The sequence below is a fragment of the Zootoca vivipara genome, chromosome 15, assembly GCF_963506605.1.
Source record: "Zootoca vivipara chromosome 15, rZooViv1.1, whole genome shotgun sequence".
NCBI classification, from domain to species: Eukaryota; Metazoa; Chordata; class Lepidosauria; order Squamata; family Lacertidae; genus Zootoca; species Zootoca vivipara.
The window spans coordinates 29,827,790-29,844,692 of record NC_083290.1 but is presented as its reverse complement, the minus strand read 5'-3'; the positions used below and the strand labels follow the sequence as shown (position 1 = coordinate 29,844,692).

Here is a 16,903-nt window from a genome sequence, read left to right as displayed (position 1 = left end):
ACATTTCAACTGAATGACTTAAAATGTGATCGCCACCCGCTTTCTCCTTTCCTCCCTCCAGAAAAGAAAGTTAACAGAACTGACCAACGAGCACTTGAACATTGATGTAAAACAAACAACTCCAGACTCTACAGCTAAGTAAGTGCCAATATGGCAGAGGGAACTTGCACAGTTTCTGCAGAGTACACAAAAGGTGGCAGCAGAAGGTACTCTCTTGCCTACTGGGCTTTCTGGATTAGGCTTAGTTGGGTTTTAGGCAGCAGCAGAGGAATGGAAGAGGGAACATTCCTCCTTCACTCCCAAATTACATTCCCATGACAGAGAAATTAAAACTTCTAAGCCTGCCCTGTTCAAAAGGGGGATTTTTTTTTTTAGAAAAGACAGACACAGCACAAGACAAATTCAGGGAAATGTTTTTCAGGAAAGCAAGATTTACATTCAAATTCCAATTACTTTATCAAGGCTCACAGTAGAATGCACATTCTGCTCAAAACAGAGGTATGCAGAAAGTTGCTCTGTTTTTAATAAGGTTTTAAACTCCATTTTCATCAAAATCCATATATTCAATGTACATTTTAACAGAGGCAAAAACACCTGGGTGTGTATATATATATACACACAACTGGAAAAGATGGCAAGCTAAACTTCCAAGCACAAGTATAAAGCTTGTTGAAATGGAGGGGAAAGGGGACATTACAACAGGCAGCACACAATTTAGTATTAATTTCTCACATTTGACTTGTTCTAGGAGCCTGTAGCGTTTGGCATACCACTTCTGCCTGAACACAAGAGAAATAATTCCTCAAAGCTGCAAGTTAAGACAAAGACGTCTTGAAATTAATTCAAGAGAAGAACACATTTCCAAATTGATTTTAGGGACTAGGAGGCAGTGCTTAGGAATGAGTTGCTGAGCAATGATGTTAAATAAAACAGGGTCTCACCATGGTCTACATATGATATTTCTTTGAACAGTTTGGACATTGTGTGTAGAGGGGAAATTGGAGTAAAAAGGGCTGGATGAAGTTTTTCCTCTACTTTGTGGCATCTTTACATATTCTAGTTTATGTGCAGTTGGACTGATTTGTACTTCTGAAAACTGAAGTATCACAATTATTTGTCCTGTAGCCAAAGCTGTCCCTACTACACTACTAGGTGGCCAAAGTGGAAAGTGTAAAGTTCAGCTGCCAATAGGGTGAGTGAGCTAGTAAATAAAAGGTGCACACACAAAGATGTGCATTCACCACCCAAGACAGCAAGCTTTGTAAGCCAGCTTCCCAAATCACCAAATAACATCAGCAGTATTAGGAAATTGCAAGACTAAGAACAGTGCCCAGTGTTGCTGGGAAGGCAATTAGAAAGCAAATCTACCAACTAGTGGAGCAAATAAAATAGTACCTTTCTGGGATAGATCAGATTTCCTGCTTTATTACAACAGCATAGTTTCATGGGCCTCTTAGAAAATGACTGGCATTAGGGAGTTTTACTAAAGGCAGTAACTGATAGTAAGAATTAGGGATGTGCGTCTCATCAGTGGCCATCCCTGCTATGCTACAACTGTCTGATAAATACTTCTGAAAGCAGAGTCGTATAATTATCTGTTTGAGAATTTTGGTTTTCCTTCCAAGCGTTATCAACTTTTACTCCCCACTCCTGTTTCATCCATTTCGGTTGCACAGACACCCCCAAAACAGAAAACTGTCCATCAACAGCCCAAGAGTAAAGCTATAAAGGGACTTGCTCATTCAAGCCTAGTTGATGAACCATAACATGATGAGGCTTCAGCAGAAGGTTCCAATTTGATATTTCCAGTTGCAGACAAATAATGTTTCCAGAAGGTGAAGCGTAGCCCAAAAAACTGCTGATGCAAACTGTCATTTCCTAGAACAGTTTCAGGTAGATTTAAATCTACTGTTTAGAAGTGCAATTCAGGGGATAGTGCTGTGAAAAGCACAGCAAGAGTGCCCAGTGAGCTCAAAGTCATTTTTAAAGAAAGGAAGAGACAAGACAACACACCAAAATCAGCAACAAATAAATCCCCAACAGAAAGAAAGAAAATGTACAGCTCTATTGCAGTTTGTTGTCAGTCTGTGCCATGTTCCACTAACCAGGTCCATCATAAAAACAATGGAGTTAACTGTAAATAAATAGGTGTTGGTGCAAGGGGCGGTGGCTAAGGAACTGTTATAATTCATCATTGGCTCTGGTGTCTTCCCTTGTTTCCGACCTCTTGTCAGTTTGTTGCCCTGAAATGAGTAAGAACAAAAAAACCGTAATGAATCAAAACTGTGCAGCAAGGATGACAACTTTCCAAATCAAGATAGTACCAGGGGAACATGTTCAGATACACAAAGAGTAAGAAAAATTCCTGCAACAACAGGGTAGCAGGGTTAGAAAGCAAGAGCATGCAGATAAAGCCATGGTTTGAGACTCAAACAGCTCTGACAGTGAAAGAACAGGTACACTATTAGCAGATGGAAGAACATTTGGAATCGAAAAGTAAAGGGTTGCCGCCTCTACAAATCCCAACCCTAACCCTGGACGGTTCCAAAGGGATTTGGTTCTTCAAGATTCCCAGTGCCAATCCTCGTGCAGTGCAGGGATGATAAACAGGAAGTAAGAAAAGGGTAATTGAAAAAAATAAATACATTGCCATCCTTGAGATGCATGCTGCATGAAAATTCAATCAGCTTTGTGCCACTTTAAACCTACACATTTGTGCCCCTTAAATTCCCTACACATGCTCTTGAGGCTCCTTCCTGTTGAGATCACTTGGCGAGGAGCTTTTGCCAGGAGCACCCCCCCCCCCGGCTGGGTTGGCAGGGAAAGGAGCGAGCAAGCCTTGTCTGGGAATACCTCTGTATTTCTCATCCTCCCTCCCTGAATGTTGCGAATGCTCTTGGTGCCCCTTGAACATCACAGTGCCCATTTCAGCTGTAAAAGTCTTTTCAGAAAGCAGCCACGTCTCCCCCTGCCTTGCAGACAGCCCCCCAGGGTGGCATGCAGATTCCCAGCATCAGATGTATGAATTGACTACGGCTATTAAAATAGTAATTTGGATAACTTGTTTCCTTATATTGCTTCACATTGTGAATTTGAGGCCCACAATAGCATGGCTCCAGAATAAAAGGTTCCCGAATTCCCACTATGATGTGGAGAACCCAAGAAAAAGTGTCCGCTACTGGACCTAATGGTCAGGGGTCCCTTTACCTTTATGGCCTAGGGAATTCCAATTCTCTCAGCCCAGTATTTCCTTACCAGAGTTCTGCTCAGTGACTGAATAAATCGAGTCATTCCTTACCAGAGTCTGGTCCCAATTCATCATCCAGTGGTGCTTTTTCTTCTGTGGGTGGTTCTTTGACTGGGCTAGCATCTTCTGGTGTATCTGGTTGGAAGGAGAAAAAAAGGTATCCATAGTTGCAGAGGTATGTGCCATGACCAAACTGGATGCACACCACATCACCCAAGATAAATGTTAGCCATTTACAACACAGCCATTTACAACAAAGGCTAGAAGAGGCAGCCAAGACTGAGGACCCTCTTTTACACCAAGCAGTCTTCCACAGGGTTAGTTTCAAACACCCGGGAATATGAACAGGGGAATTAGAAGACTACTGATGCTGCTGTGAGACCTTCTCACCTTTTTGATTATCATCCTTGGGAGGAATGACCTTTTCACCCTCAGGAGGCACAGTGGTGTTCTTGCCCGCTTCTGTTTTTGTGGTGTTCTTCTTGGGGGGCCTGATCTTTGAAAACTTGGCTTTGTTGAGGAGGTATTGCACTTCCCTGTCCAGAGCTGCAATCTTCAGCTCAATGTCTTTGGAAAGCAGAGTAGGCTTCTCGGTGGGTGACAGCTTGGTCTGTTCTGCCAGGGTCTCATTCTTCCACAACTAAAACAAACCAACCCAGGGAAACGTATTATCCTTAGGCTCCACTTGATAAGACCAGCCTTGTTTGGTGCTGCTCATTACCAAGTGCCAATGGCCTTCTGACCAGACAAAACCCCACTACTCAATGCAAAATCACTGTTTAAAAGCTCCACGTGGCCTCTGCTGAGCCCTATTTCTACAACCATTCATTCGTTTGTTCATACCCCCCACTCCATGAAGTGAGCACAAGTTGTGGGCTTACTGTATTTTGGCAGGATTCTTAGGTTTACCTGTGAACCGAATCACAACATTCTAACTAAAAGACCAAAAGGGTTATCTTTTGGAGCCTAGAGCAGAAGGGACAAGACATGCACATGCATGAACACACACAGTTTGGATACTGAAAAGATTTTCTGCACTCCTTGTGACCCTTCTTACCGTTGTCTCGTTTATAACTTTTTCCAAGGTGCTTAGCTCCACCTCTGTGAATAACTGATCAGCCTCTGGGATCATGCGAGCTCCCCTGAAAAAATGAATGAGAAATGTGTCTCCCTCTTGCCCTGAAGCAGTTTTCACACTGCATTAAAGCTCTCCAGTTGGTGCAATTGGCTCCTGTGCAGCCAACAACAACAACTGCTAAAGACAACACCTTCAGCTTTACTATTCTAGGAAAAGTGACAACTGGGACACAGGATGCAGCACAGAAATATCTAGGTTAGAACATTTCTAGCTAATTTCAACTGCTAAGTTTGACAACCATGTTAACAAGTGAGATGGACACAAGGTGAAACTTTGGGAAATGGTTACAAAGCGGGATTTCCCGCCGCCCCGCCCCCCCAGTGACCATGAGTGCCAATTTCTTTTGCCTCAAACAATTTTCCTTTCTATTTGGTGACAAAGACATGGAATCAGCAACTCCGAAGCTCTACACAAATATATATACAGTATATATATATATATATATACAGTATATATATATATATATATATATATATATATATATATATAGTTCAAGGGAAAAAAACCCAGTATGTATGACTACGGCAAAATACCAGCCCTCCATAATAAAAGCAAACTCCACCACACCGTTATAGCAGTGTGTACATGTGTAATTATCTTGGTCCTTGATATGCACCCTTACTTCCTTTCAAGGTAGCAGAGATTTGGAAAGCAACTCTAGCGCTCCATGATAAGAATCTCAACTTATCACAAATGGGGATCATTTTCATATATAACTTTTAGCAAGAGGAAGCTACAGCACTGGAACCTGCTGTTATTTTCCCTTGAGTTCCAATATCAGCTTGAGAACAAGGCTTATTAAAATAAAACTGTTGTTTGGTACAACCAAAAATGGTCCAATGAAAGCAAACTCTTCTTTGTCTCCTGGTTGCCTTGCTGAGATTTAAACAGCTGGATTGCACAGCTCCCCATGCACGCCCTTTGGGTCCAGAGGGTGCTGATCTCAGCTGCTTGTGTGAGTAAGGCAATCCCCTCTGCCCCAACCCAAGTCCCCTCCTCTCCTACTAAAGACATCTTGGTTGTTCATACTTGAGGAAAATATTGGAGTGATTGAGCAAGCTTTCCAGGGTAGCTAGACGGTCTGGCCACTTCCTTCTCTCCTCCACACGGAAGAAAAGGCTCCGGCACAGCTTCTTCAGTTCAGAGAGCCTCTCTTTCAGCTCCTGTGAATTGGAACAGAAGTTTAAAAACTAAAATTCTGCCTTGGGCACATATATCATCTTGCAAAGATTACGGATGGCTTGGAAATTCAGGAAGTAGGGGTTAAACACCCACAAACTGAGCCTGCCTGGAGACACACTAGAACCCCGCCTGGAGGCTCCACAGTGACAGCCAAGCAACTATTAGGGCATCCAGTTCCCAGGGAGTTCAAACCCCCGTCCCAAAGTTAAGAGGGGACACAAGCCAAATGTGACACTTGCAGGTTAGTCAGACATGCAGACCACGGGAATCCCACACAATGCTTGCAGCTATGAATGACAAAGTGCTTTGCCATTGCCTAGAAAGCAGTGCAATCAAGGAAGATCAAGCATGTACCATATTTAAAGTTGTTCTCATTAACCATAGCAAGTCACCCTCTTCTGTTTCTCTGATTCTGACAAAAAATACTGGCTAAAATTTCCAAAGCGCTTTTGGCAAGGGAAAGCCACTTCTGTAGTCCAGATAACCCACATGAAACACACTCTGAGAATCTTCAAACTCTAGCCTAACAATACAGAGAAGTTTCCCTTGAAAAAGGTATTCGCAGTTCAAAGTGGTGCCCCAACCTTAGTTGTGGCTGTATAGCCTTCCTCTTCCATCCAGTTGGAAGCCTCGCTCAGCTTCTTGGAAATTTCCTCTCGCTCTTCTTCTGTTGAAACAAACTTATACTCCTCCTGATGTAGCTTATCCTGGTAAAAGACACACACAAAATCAATCTCTCTGAAGCTCTTGTGACTTATGGGAACATTCACAAAACTGACTCCTCCTGACAGAAATTTAGCTAAAGGTGACACGGCAGCCTCCCTGACCTATTCCAAGTTTTCTTACAGCTCAAGTTGCAATAGTGCTGCAACTTTACACAAAAGACAAGATACACATAAGTTAAACGGCAGCATAGATTTGATGGAGAAATACTTTTATGGGGGTGGGATCATCAGCAACAAGATGAACCCGCTAAAGCCATCTATGCCCTCTGATGCTTTTCCCGGGACCTACCTGAGTCTCGAAGATGAAGGCCTCAAGGCCATTGGCTGACTTTTCCCTCTCATGCTTTGCTATGTCTCTTTCAGTCAATTCTTGCAACCTGATGTTAGAAAAAGGTGGGAAGGACAAGGTACCCAAGGTCACAACCTTCTCTGAATGGGAGAAGACAAAAAGCATCCCCATGCACTGACTGCAAGCAGTCTCATCCCAGCCCACAGCTAGGGGGCAGAGGCAGCCCTGAAGATCCACCTACTTCTTAATGGAGTCCTGCAATTCTTCTGGCAGCAACTCTGGCACATCATTCACATCCAGCTCCACTGCAATCTCCTCCACCAGCTTTTGTTTCTTTGGTGGCTTCAGCTTTTTCTCCTCCTCGGCTGCTTTGGCACCATGGCCCTCAGGGCTCTTTGTAGGCTCCTCATCCTTCCCAGTATCTGTCTTCTCTTGGGCCTCCTAGATGGGAGCAATTCCAGGACTAACAGGGGGCTGTTTTCAGCCACCAGCTAGAGCCAACATTTGACAGGTTTGCTTTAATTTTAGATTTAAGCTGGGCCGGCCCTGCCATTAGGAAGAGAGGCAACTACCTCAAGTGCTAACTTCTGGGAACAGCGCACCTACCAACCCCATTCCTTCCGAGTTCCCTGGCCATATCCTTCTGATGTAAGATCTATGCCTGCATAACTACTCTGTTGCCCTCAGGGCTGGTTGGGGGCATTATTCCACTGGCAACGTTGAAATAAAAAATTCAACTGCTGGTCCAGTCAGAGTTTGTATGCACAATTTGTTGTTGGTGGAAGCCACCATATTTGCTTCAGGTAGCAAAATGTCTTGTAATGGCCCTGGATTCAGCCATCACTTCCAGAAACTAGTCCACCAACCTAAAAACAGGCTCGGAACCATGGAGATGCCAATTTTTCAAGAGAATTCTCACACAACCCCATAGGTATGAGACCTTAAAAGGAGGTTTCCCACCCACTCCAATAAGTAGACAACAGTGTTCAGGGGATTTGAAGCGTGAAAAAGTACTGTTCCCTACAATAACTTCACCCCTACGGATGCCTTCTCATTTGTCTCCTATTGGATAAAAAAGGGGGGCTCTTCAGTGACCCTCCTCACTGCTTGCTCACCTGGGAGTCTGATTTCTCTCTTCCTTCCTCTTGTTGGTCCTCAGCTGAAGCATCTTCAGCAGCTTTTTCCTGAGATGGGGATGGCGTTGGCCGACTTTCTTCCTCCTCACTAGCAGCGCCATTGTCATCCTTCTGGTCCTCCTTACCTGCTTCCGCTTGGCTCTCCTCTTCCTCCTGGGCAAGAGAGGAGAAATTCCCCAAGGATCAGTAATAAGAACCTCGCGCAGCTAGGCTTCTTCAGCCAAGACAGGCATGACTCTGAAGGGACCCAGCAGGTCCAGCTACAAGCTCCGCTGCGACAGTCACTTGCCATGGATTCCTTCTGACTCGAAGTATTTATTATGGTTTTAGCGAAGAACACAGTGCCATTGAACAGGTTCACAGAACTCTTGAGACTAAGACCAGGATCCTCCCCTGTTCTTTTTTCATATTTGTGCCCCTTTTCAAGTCCCCACTGACATTTGCATTAGGCTCAAATCCTGCATCTTGCTTGCAGGCTCTCCACAGAACAGAGCTCACCTGAACAGTCTCAGTCAAGTTTTCAGGTGCTTCTGGCACAGGGCTCCCTCCTCCAAAGAGACTGGAGATGGTGTTCCCAAGTTCTGCTCGAAAGAAGAAACATACTTATGAAAGGTTTGGGTTCTACACCCAGAAAACCCAGATCTTGTCTGCCACCTGACCCACCCCCTCCAACCATTCAAAGTGATGCTGAAAACTGGGAAGGGGCTGATTAAGTAAAGCTGCCTACATGGTACGAGAAGAGCTGTTGCTAAAATGCAACCCAACCAACTCACTTGTCAGTGTGGATTCCTCCTCTGGCTTGTCCTCCACCAGAGTCTCAAACACAGATTCTACCTGGGAGACAACACACGGAGCAGAATGAGATTGGAAGGCCCAGCAAGTGAGCCGGAGATGAAGGGCACAGAAGCAGTACTTACACGATCGAGGCTCAGCACACCACTCTCGTCCATGTTGAAATGAGCCTTGATGCCTTTGGACTCGTAATCCAAATGTTTCTTGAAGCTCTCGCCCACTCCATGCAGCTTCACCCTTGTGAGATTCAAGGACCCAAAAGCTCTGCAGAAACCACATGAGCACACACATTGGGATGGGTGAGCACAAGTGTCTGACCACCCCTCCTTTCTGTTCCCATTCTCTAGCTCTACCACAGAAATAACAAAACTTTGTAGAAACACTGAAGGGCAGTAATATAGAAATTTTATTTCCTGGATACTCAGCTGCAAGGGTACAAGTTCAAACAGCTGAGAACAAAATTGAGTTCCCAAAGCCGTAGCCACTGACATAAAGCTGAGTTCAGGCAGAATCATAAACTCTGAGAACATGAGCCAAGTTAAGCCTTTTTTAAAAAAAGGATTTTATTAGGACTTTTCAAAATTCTATAGAAGACCAGACCAAAGCAGAAATAATACCAAGAAAATAAAAGAAAAAGAATATTTAAGGAAATAATAAAATAGAAAGAAAAAGAAAAGGATAACAAAAATAAGTAAATGGGACTTCCAGCTACCACGTACAATATCCAGCTATTCCTCCCTCTGTCATGTTTTCCTTTTGTTCCTTATGGAAACCCTTAATTCTTCCCTCCTTAGACCAAATTCCCGGGCAGCTGTAACTACGGTACCATAACAAAAGGGAAAAGGAAAGCAAGAGCCAGCATGCTCTGTTTTTGTGGCTGACCCACAACTGCACTCACTTCAAGTCACTGTCACCCAGGAAGCCCATATCTGCGTAGTTGACATGGAACTCAAAGTCATCTGTGTATCGGTTGAAGGTGATGACCTTCCGTTGGGGATACGGAGCCATGCGCTGGAACAGGATCCGCCGGTTGTGTTTAAGGCTCTTGGATTTATCCTCCTCTTCCACCTCACGGGTGAACTCAACCTAGGGTTAGGAGAGGATAAAGCACAACTATACCTCTTCTAGATTCTACCACACAGCAGAGCCAACTGCATGCCAACAGGCGTCTTGTCATTAAGGGACAAAGATCAGCACTTTTCTTGGGCTGCTTGAGACAGAATTTCAAGACAGGCTTTTTTACCAACCCTCTCCCTGAAATCCACAGCACACCCGTCAGCTGTTACTCTGATACTTGATAATGAACCACAGCTCACCTGGATGGGGAAAACAGCTGCATCACGGACAATGAAAGGCTTCACCTTAAAGGCTTTGCTCAAGGCAGCTGCTTGGTAGACAGCACCCATTGCAGCTGCTTCATCAGCATTGATGTTTTTGCCCAGCTCATCCCTGTGTTGTCAACAAAAGAATGATTAGATGCTACCCTGCTCTGGACAGAAAATATTTTGAGGGCTGGGAGGCAGAAAGTACCACTAAAACTGGGCTGATGCTTACTTGCCAACTGCCTTTAGCAGAAATTCCTGCACCTTTGGGACGCGAGTGGCACCACCGACAAGGATCACCTGGTCAATTTCATTCTGGAAATTGGAGAAAGATAACAGGGTCTGACTTTCTGAGCTTGAACTCTGTTACACTTTCTGAATCTAGAGTTCTGCTTGCACAGATGTAGGTGGCCTGGACGAAGCAGTAAGTGCTTCTCACCATGGCCTGCACTGTGGAATTCACGTTGTTTGGTGAAAACTAGAGACCTTTTAACAAAACCATCCGCACTTACCAAACCGATCTCAGCACTGCTGACTGCCTGCTGCACAGGTCCTGCAACCCGCTCGAACAAATCAGAGCACAGCTCCTCCAATTCCTGCCGTGAAACTTTGGCCTTGAAGTCAATGTCATCCAGCAAGCCCTCGATCTAGGGAGAGAAGCCAAGAGCATCTTATCTCACAGACACATGCAGCACTTCCTCTCTGAAGCCACCACACTGCTTCTACTGTGCCTTCAAAACAGGATTAAGACCTTGATGAAATGTAGAAGCCTTTCGTGTACACATAAGCAGATAGCTTGCTTACAATTGACTATAGCAGACGACGAAGGTTAGGCATTTTCCATGCACCCATGCCACACCAAATGCACACAACCTACCTGGGCCACATGGTCAGCATTGGCACTTAGCACTGTTTTCACACGATTGGCTTCCTTTAGCAACTTGGCCATGGCCCGGAGGTTTTTCCGGACATCCTTTGATGGATGTTGCTGATTGAAGAGTTTGGCCAGATGGTCACGGAGGCGCAGCTCCATCTCCAACCCTCCCAGTGTGCGATCAAATCTGAGGAGGAGAACGAGGCAGGCAGTGGAAGCAGCTACTCAAGCCAGCAGCCCTTTGCAAAGAAGCCCAGCAACTACCTCTCCAGCTACCACTCCTCTCAAGAAGCTTGATATCTCTCTACTCTCTCCCACCCCAAAACCAGCATTTTGGTTTTCTAAACATCCTTCCACAAGAGCCCTGTGGCCACATGTCCATCCAAATCCAGCATCCCAATCTTACAGTGGCTTATGGGCAACCATCAAATAGGAAACAAATGCAATAGCACTCTCCACATTTGCAATTCCCAGGAAATCATTTTAAAACGGGTGGGGGGAGAGAGGCATGTTGACTCCAGGTAGGACCCACCCAACATGATCCATTATGCATTTGTTTGATTCTGCTTTGTGCAATACGCCTCCCAGTTTGGACCTTTCTACTTCAGATATCCTGCTCTCTCTTGACTCCCTAGCAAATTTAATTCCAAGAATCAAGCTCTTACCCAACACCCCGAATCTGAAGCTGAGGCTGGGTTCCTGAGTCCTTGGTTTTCACTGCTTGGTAAGTCACGATGGTACACACAGTGCTGCCTGCTCCCATGTCATAAAACATAATATTCTGGAATTCAATAAAGAACCAATGCTAAAGACAGCAGGCAACAGCAGGCAAGGAGGTATCACAGTCTGAAGGATGGTACATGAATGTCTGTGGGAAGTCAGATCAGCCGTCTCCAAGCTTAAAAATATATACAAGAGTATGAAGCTGCCAGAGTGGCTGGGGTAACCCAGTTAGATGGCTGGGATATATAATAATAATAATAATAATAATAATAATAATAATAATAATAATGTCAGACTGTTTGTTCAACTGGTCCAGAGGTGGGTCAGCCCTCCAGCCTGCAGGCCTAATTAGACCTAACACGGGTCCAAATTTGGCCCATGAGGCCGTTTTCTGCCAAGTATGCCCACCAGCCCCACACTAGATGTCATGTGTGATGTCAGGTGGGAGACAGAGAAAGATGCAGCTGACAAGATGCTATATTGGGAGTCCTGAAGAATGCTTCAAATTGTGCATTGGCAAGGGAGGCTTCCTGTCAATGTCAATCAGCTGACAGAAAAAGCAGACATGCAGAACTCTAACAGGCCTCAAGTCTCCACCTATGGCCTTGGTGACTCCAAGCCCAGTGGATCGGATGTGCAACCAAGTTCAGAGGAAACTCCAGCCACAGAGCCAATCCCTGCAGAAAGCAGGTTTGGAGTCACTGCCTATTGGCCAGTAGGTACTAACTTGAAACTTGGCTTGGCTTTGGTAACACAGCTTGCCTTGCTACAAAGGATAAGTTGGTTACTAGATTTCATAGTACAGTAATATCAGATGACCAACAGGTGAATGGGCCCTGCTCGCTTGTGTATGTGGCTAGCTGGAATTAGGGGAATGTGGAATCTGTACATAAAAGTTGGGATTCAAACAGGGAGCTCTCATTGACCAAGAAGACTGCCCTGCCCAAATTTTCTGTTTTCTAGGTAAGCTTACAGAGGCACAATGAGCTTGAGCCCTGGGTAAAAACCTCCCCCCTCCCGAGCCACACACATCGTCCAGTTACAAGCACCTGGGCTGTAGCATTGATGTCCTTCCTTCGGAACACCCCATAGTTCAAAGCCACAGCTGTGTTATCATTGATGAGCTGCAAAACCTTGAGATCTGCCATTTTTGCTGCATGCAGGACCGCTCTCCTCTCCGCCTGGTTGAAGTAGGCAGGGACAGTGATCACAGCGTCCTTGACAGGCTGTTCTGTATGATAAGGAGAAGGTATGGTGTGAACTCCTGGTTCAGGTGCCTCTTCATTTTTATTCATATGCTTGCTGACCAAAGAAGCAAAGACAACTCTTGTGCCTCAAACACTCAAGAGTCATTTCTAACCTGCAAATTCCTCTGCCAGTGCCCGAGAATAGTTGAGAACCATGCCCAGGATCTCTTCTGGGGTATACTGCAATTTGCTGCAAGGAAGAACAAGAATTCTAAATTCTAAATTCCTGATCCCAGCTGTGAAATGCATCTTTTGAGCATGGGTGAGGGCTCATCACTTCCACATACCACTTGCCCCTTAACAGGGCACATACCAAATATAAGTTGACCCTGGCATTTGGCCAACCAAATCTATGTAGCAGCGGCTTACGGAAAGATGCCACAGCCTGTCTTGCTCAGCAGTGCCACGTGGCAAACCTCCAAGTGGAAACGTACTCTGACAGCTTGAAACTGACTGTCTCCCTCCTTGCATCTTTCACCAGGTCATGTTCTGGGAACCGTGACTGGTACATGGTCACTTGTGGGTTATCAACGCGCTTGCCCAGGAGATCCTGGAAATACCGGAAAGCCACTTTTGGGTTCTTGATGCCCTATTAAAAAAAAAACAGGAAAAACACACAACCGTGCTGATTCCTCTGGAATGCTCACCTATCCCCTATAAATTTCTTTTTAAAAGGCATGCACACCAGAAACCCTCAACAACTGAACTACTGAAAATACCCAAAGTGGCATTTAGGACCCTCCGTTTCCTAAACCAATAAAGTCACCGCATGCCAGCACTGGAAAAGTCCTTCTCTGGAACATGAGCTAACCTGCCAAAGAGGACCTGTAGCACTGTATCTTCAACAAATCTCAGTGGGGAGGAACATGTTATTGAAGCTGAAAGTGTAAAGAGGAAGGTGCAGCAGAGATAGGACCCCAGAAGAACAAGCTGTGCATGCAAATAAATACTCTTGGTACGAAGTATAGAAAAAGCAGAGGGGATGTGTATGTGTGAGTGGACATCTAAGGGACTTACCATTCCCACAGCATTGTCACCAAAGAGGCGCTCATTCTCCTTTAGAGTTACAGCCACTGGTGTTTTTCTCCGAGATTCCCTAGAAGAAAAATTAAACTAGAACTGTTTCCTGGGGAGATAGGAAGTTGTCTAATAACCAGGCTAGGCTATTTATTCATCTAGCTGAAGCTATATTTCTGACTCAGGTCTAGAGTGGTTCTCCAGGGCCTCAGACAGAGGCACACTGTTCCTATCGTCTGGTACCTAATAAATTTAAACAGGAGATGCCTGGAATTGAATACGCGACCTCCTACAAACAAAGCAGGTGCCCTGTCACTGCACAGTGGCCCTGCCCCAGAGATTCCTGGGGTCTAACTTCTGGGTTCCTTGGAGATATGCAGAACTGGTTTTCAATGCCAGGATTCAGCATTGGAACAAGTGAAGAGAAACACATCGGAGTCTCTTCTAAATAACCACATCTAAGATCAGGGAACAATAAATAAGGGCAAAAGGATGTTACACCTATGGGAAGCTGGCCCATATATTCTGTACTGCACCACTAAGACATGGATTTATTCCTGTACTGTAAGCGGTTGGACAGGATGAACCTTGGGGCACCTTTACAATTCTATGATGTGTCAAGCCCTCCAAAACAGTTGTTGCCACATTCACATTCATTCCAGCACATATTTAGCCCACTCACTTGTTTAACACAATTTCCATTGGCACCCCAGGCTTCACAATGGCGATCTTCATAGATTCACTACCCATGTCCACTGACATCACAGCCAACGAATCTGTGGAACAAAAGTATTGTGTCAAATGTACTTTTCTTCCAGGAAGAACCCCAGATAGTACCCTCCAGCCTCCTTCCAATTTCTAATGATTAGCTGAACTGATAAGAAACAAAAAGCCAGCCTAAACACAGATGCGTTACAGCACACCTGGAGGACTCCACCAGAAGAAAGTTTCACAAGTACTGTATCATCCAGAGCACCACATTTGTAGGGAAACATCTCAAAACTTATCTCTAAGTATTTTTAAAGCATCCTTCCACCATATTCCCAGGGAGGTTTATAGAAAGTAAATACAAAAAATAAACACAAAATCAAAATGTAAATAAAATTATAAAGCTAAAAGCTACAAAGTTGTAAGAGCATAATAAAACAACCAGCAGAATTAAAATTATGTCTACATGGAAATTAGGAGGCGTCTTTCCTGCTACTGAAAGAAAAATAAACTAGATTCCAGAGACCCACCCAGAAGGCCTAGTCTTTGGTAGCTACTTGCTTCACCACAGATATGGAGGCACCTACAGGAGACCATCCAATGCAGATACAGTCGTACCTCCGGTTACGTACGCTTCGGGTTGCGTATTTTCAGATTACGTACTTGGCGGACCCGGAAGCGTTTACTAAGTATTTGGCATGCCCCCCCCATGCCAAATACTTAGTAGCCTAGCCTAGAGGTTACAAATGGCAGATAACAATCAGGATTGTGCAGTCACAATCCAGGAAAAAAGGGTTACAGCATTCTCAATTTTATTTTGAAAAATGGCTCTCTACAGTACATATTTACTTTAAAGTTAGTTTTCGTAAACACAAGATATGGCATAGGTCTGAATAAAAAAACTGAACCTCTGCTGGATGCCTACAAAAACAAGGCGCTCTTATTCTTGCCAATGGACCCCATGTACCAATAAATGTAATATCCAGGGGCCCCAAAAGCTCCCTGCAAGCTACCGTATAGCAATACCTGCCATAATCAACACCTCTCCTAATATGGGTTCTGAACCTAAAATGTGATCTAAATCACTATCATTTACATCACTCAAAGTGCCTCTTTTCAAGAACTAAACTGGTTTTTTAAAAAAAAGATCTGCAAGAATGTACAGCCGGTTCCTCTTTCTTTATGCAACACAGCCTGTAAGGCTTAAATGTTGACACACTATTTTCTACAGAGGTGGCAAATGAAACATACCACCAAGTAAGTAAGTAAGTAAGTAAGTAAATGTAGTGCAGCATCAGCAGCATCCTTTAGAAAAGTTGTCTCCATCAGGTCCCACATGGACAGCGGCCAGTTTCCACATTCCAGTAGTTTATAATGAGTCCAACGCCAGCTAAAATGGAAATGCTTTCACTCTCAGGGCCATGACAAACTGTCACCACCAGCACCTCAAAGTGTGCACAGAAGCATCCAAGGAACACTCTGCCCTTCCTGCTGGTCAGTTTCGTCCGGCCCACTTACAGGATACACGTTAGCTTTTCAGACATCACTAGGCGAATAGCTCAGTCAGTAGAGTATACAACTCATTATCTCAGGGTTGTGGGTTCGAGCCCCATGTTGGGCAAGGGATTCCTGCATTGCAGGGGGTTGGGCTAGATCAGGGTTCCCCAAATTTGGGTCTCCAGCAGTCTGGACTACAATTCCCACCATCCCTGACCACTGGTCCTAAAGGATAGGGATGATGGGAGTTGAAGTCCAAAATCAGCTGGAGATCCAAGTTTGGGAAACCCTGGACTAGATGATCCTAGTGGTTCCTTCCAACTCCACAATTCTATGATTCTGAGACGAGCCGGATCAAACCATGCGATGAAAGGGCTCGCTCCTGCCCAACTCCGCTTAGCGAGCCTGATCCTTCGGCAACTTGCAAAACAACCCCCAAGTTCTTTCCCAGGTCCTTCCATCGGACCCGCGGGGGCGAGAGATGCACCTACCCAAGTGCGCAGGCAGGGAAGCCAGGAGGAGGAGGGGTAGCAGCGGCCACACGCGTGCTGGAGCCATCCCGACGACCGAGGGCCGCCAAACCCCGTTCTGGAAACAAAGGCGAGGCAGGGAGGGCACTTTTCTCCGACAGACACGGAACGGAGCGGCCTGGAGGAGCAGCGGTGAGGCCCGGCGCCAAGGTTCACCTGGAGACCCAGAGGTTCCCCCACCCCCACGCGGAAGAGGCCGGCCACCGGGCGCCTCTAAGGCGGACGCCGCTCTCTTCGGCCCGGCACGCCAAGTGCTCCCTCCGGGGGCTTTCTGCCCGATCGCTCGCTCTCGGCTAGGACTCCGTCTCCGCGAACTCTCTCCCTCCCGCTCTGGCTGCCTCTCTCTCTCCCTGGCCGGCCGGCCTCCCGGACTCCCTCGCTTGCGAAAGCTGGGCTCCGCCCTCCTTCCCTCCCCGGAGCCGGACGCGGCGCGAGCTCATTGGCCCGGCGTCTCCCCCTGTGCGCTCCCCATTGGG

The 16,903-nt window shown here is 45.6% G+C and overlaps 1 protein-coding gene across 1 annotated transcript; it reads right to left on the bottom strand.

The window, feature by feature from the left end:
* Positions 1-300: 300 nt before the first annotated feature.
* Positions 301-16,809, bottom strand: HYOU1 (hypoxia up-regulated 1). The gene is made up of 24 exons (XM_035138876.2): positions 16,389-16,809; positions 14,375-14,468; positions 13,693-13,771; positions 13,110-13,264; positions 12,789-12,865; positions 12,478-12,659; positions 11,371-11,486; positions 10,709-10,892; positions 10,344-10,478; positions 10,064-10,146; positions 9,826-9,958; positions 9,408-9,595; positions 8,635-8,773; positions 8,491-8,551; positions 8,216-8,298; positions 7,697-7,870; positions 6,823-7,022; positions 6,582-6,669; positions 6,152-6,274; positions 5,415-5,548; positions 4,305-4,389; positions 3,638-3,887; positions 3,299-3,382; positions 301-2,243 (listed from the first exon to the last, which is right to left on the bottom strand). Exons 1-24 carry the CDS (start codon positions 16,453-16,455, stop codon positions 2,182-2,184), a joined length of 2,976 nt encoding a protein of 991 aa, XP_034994767.2. The 5' UTR covers positions 16,456-16,809; the 3' UTR covers positions 301-2,181.
* Between the last annotated feature and the right edge of the window lie 94 nt (positions 16,810-16,903).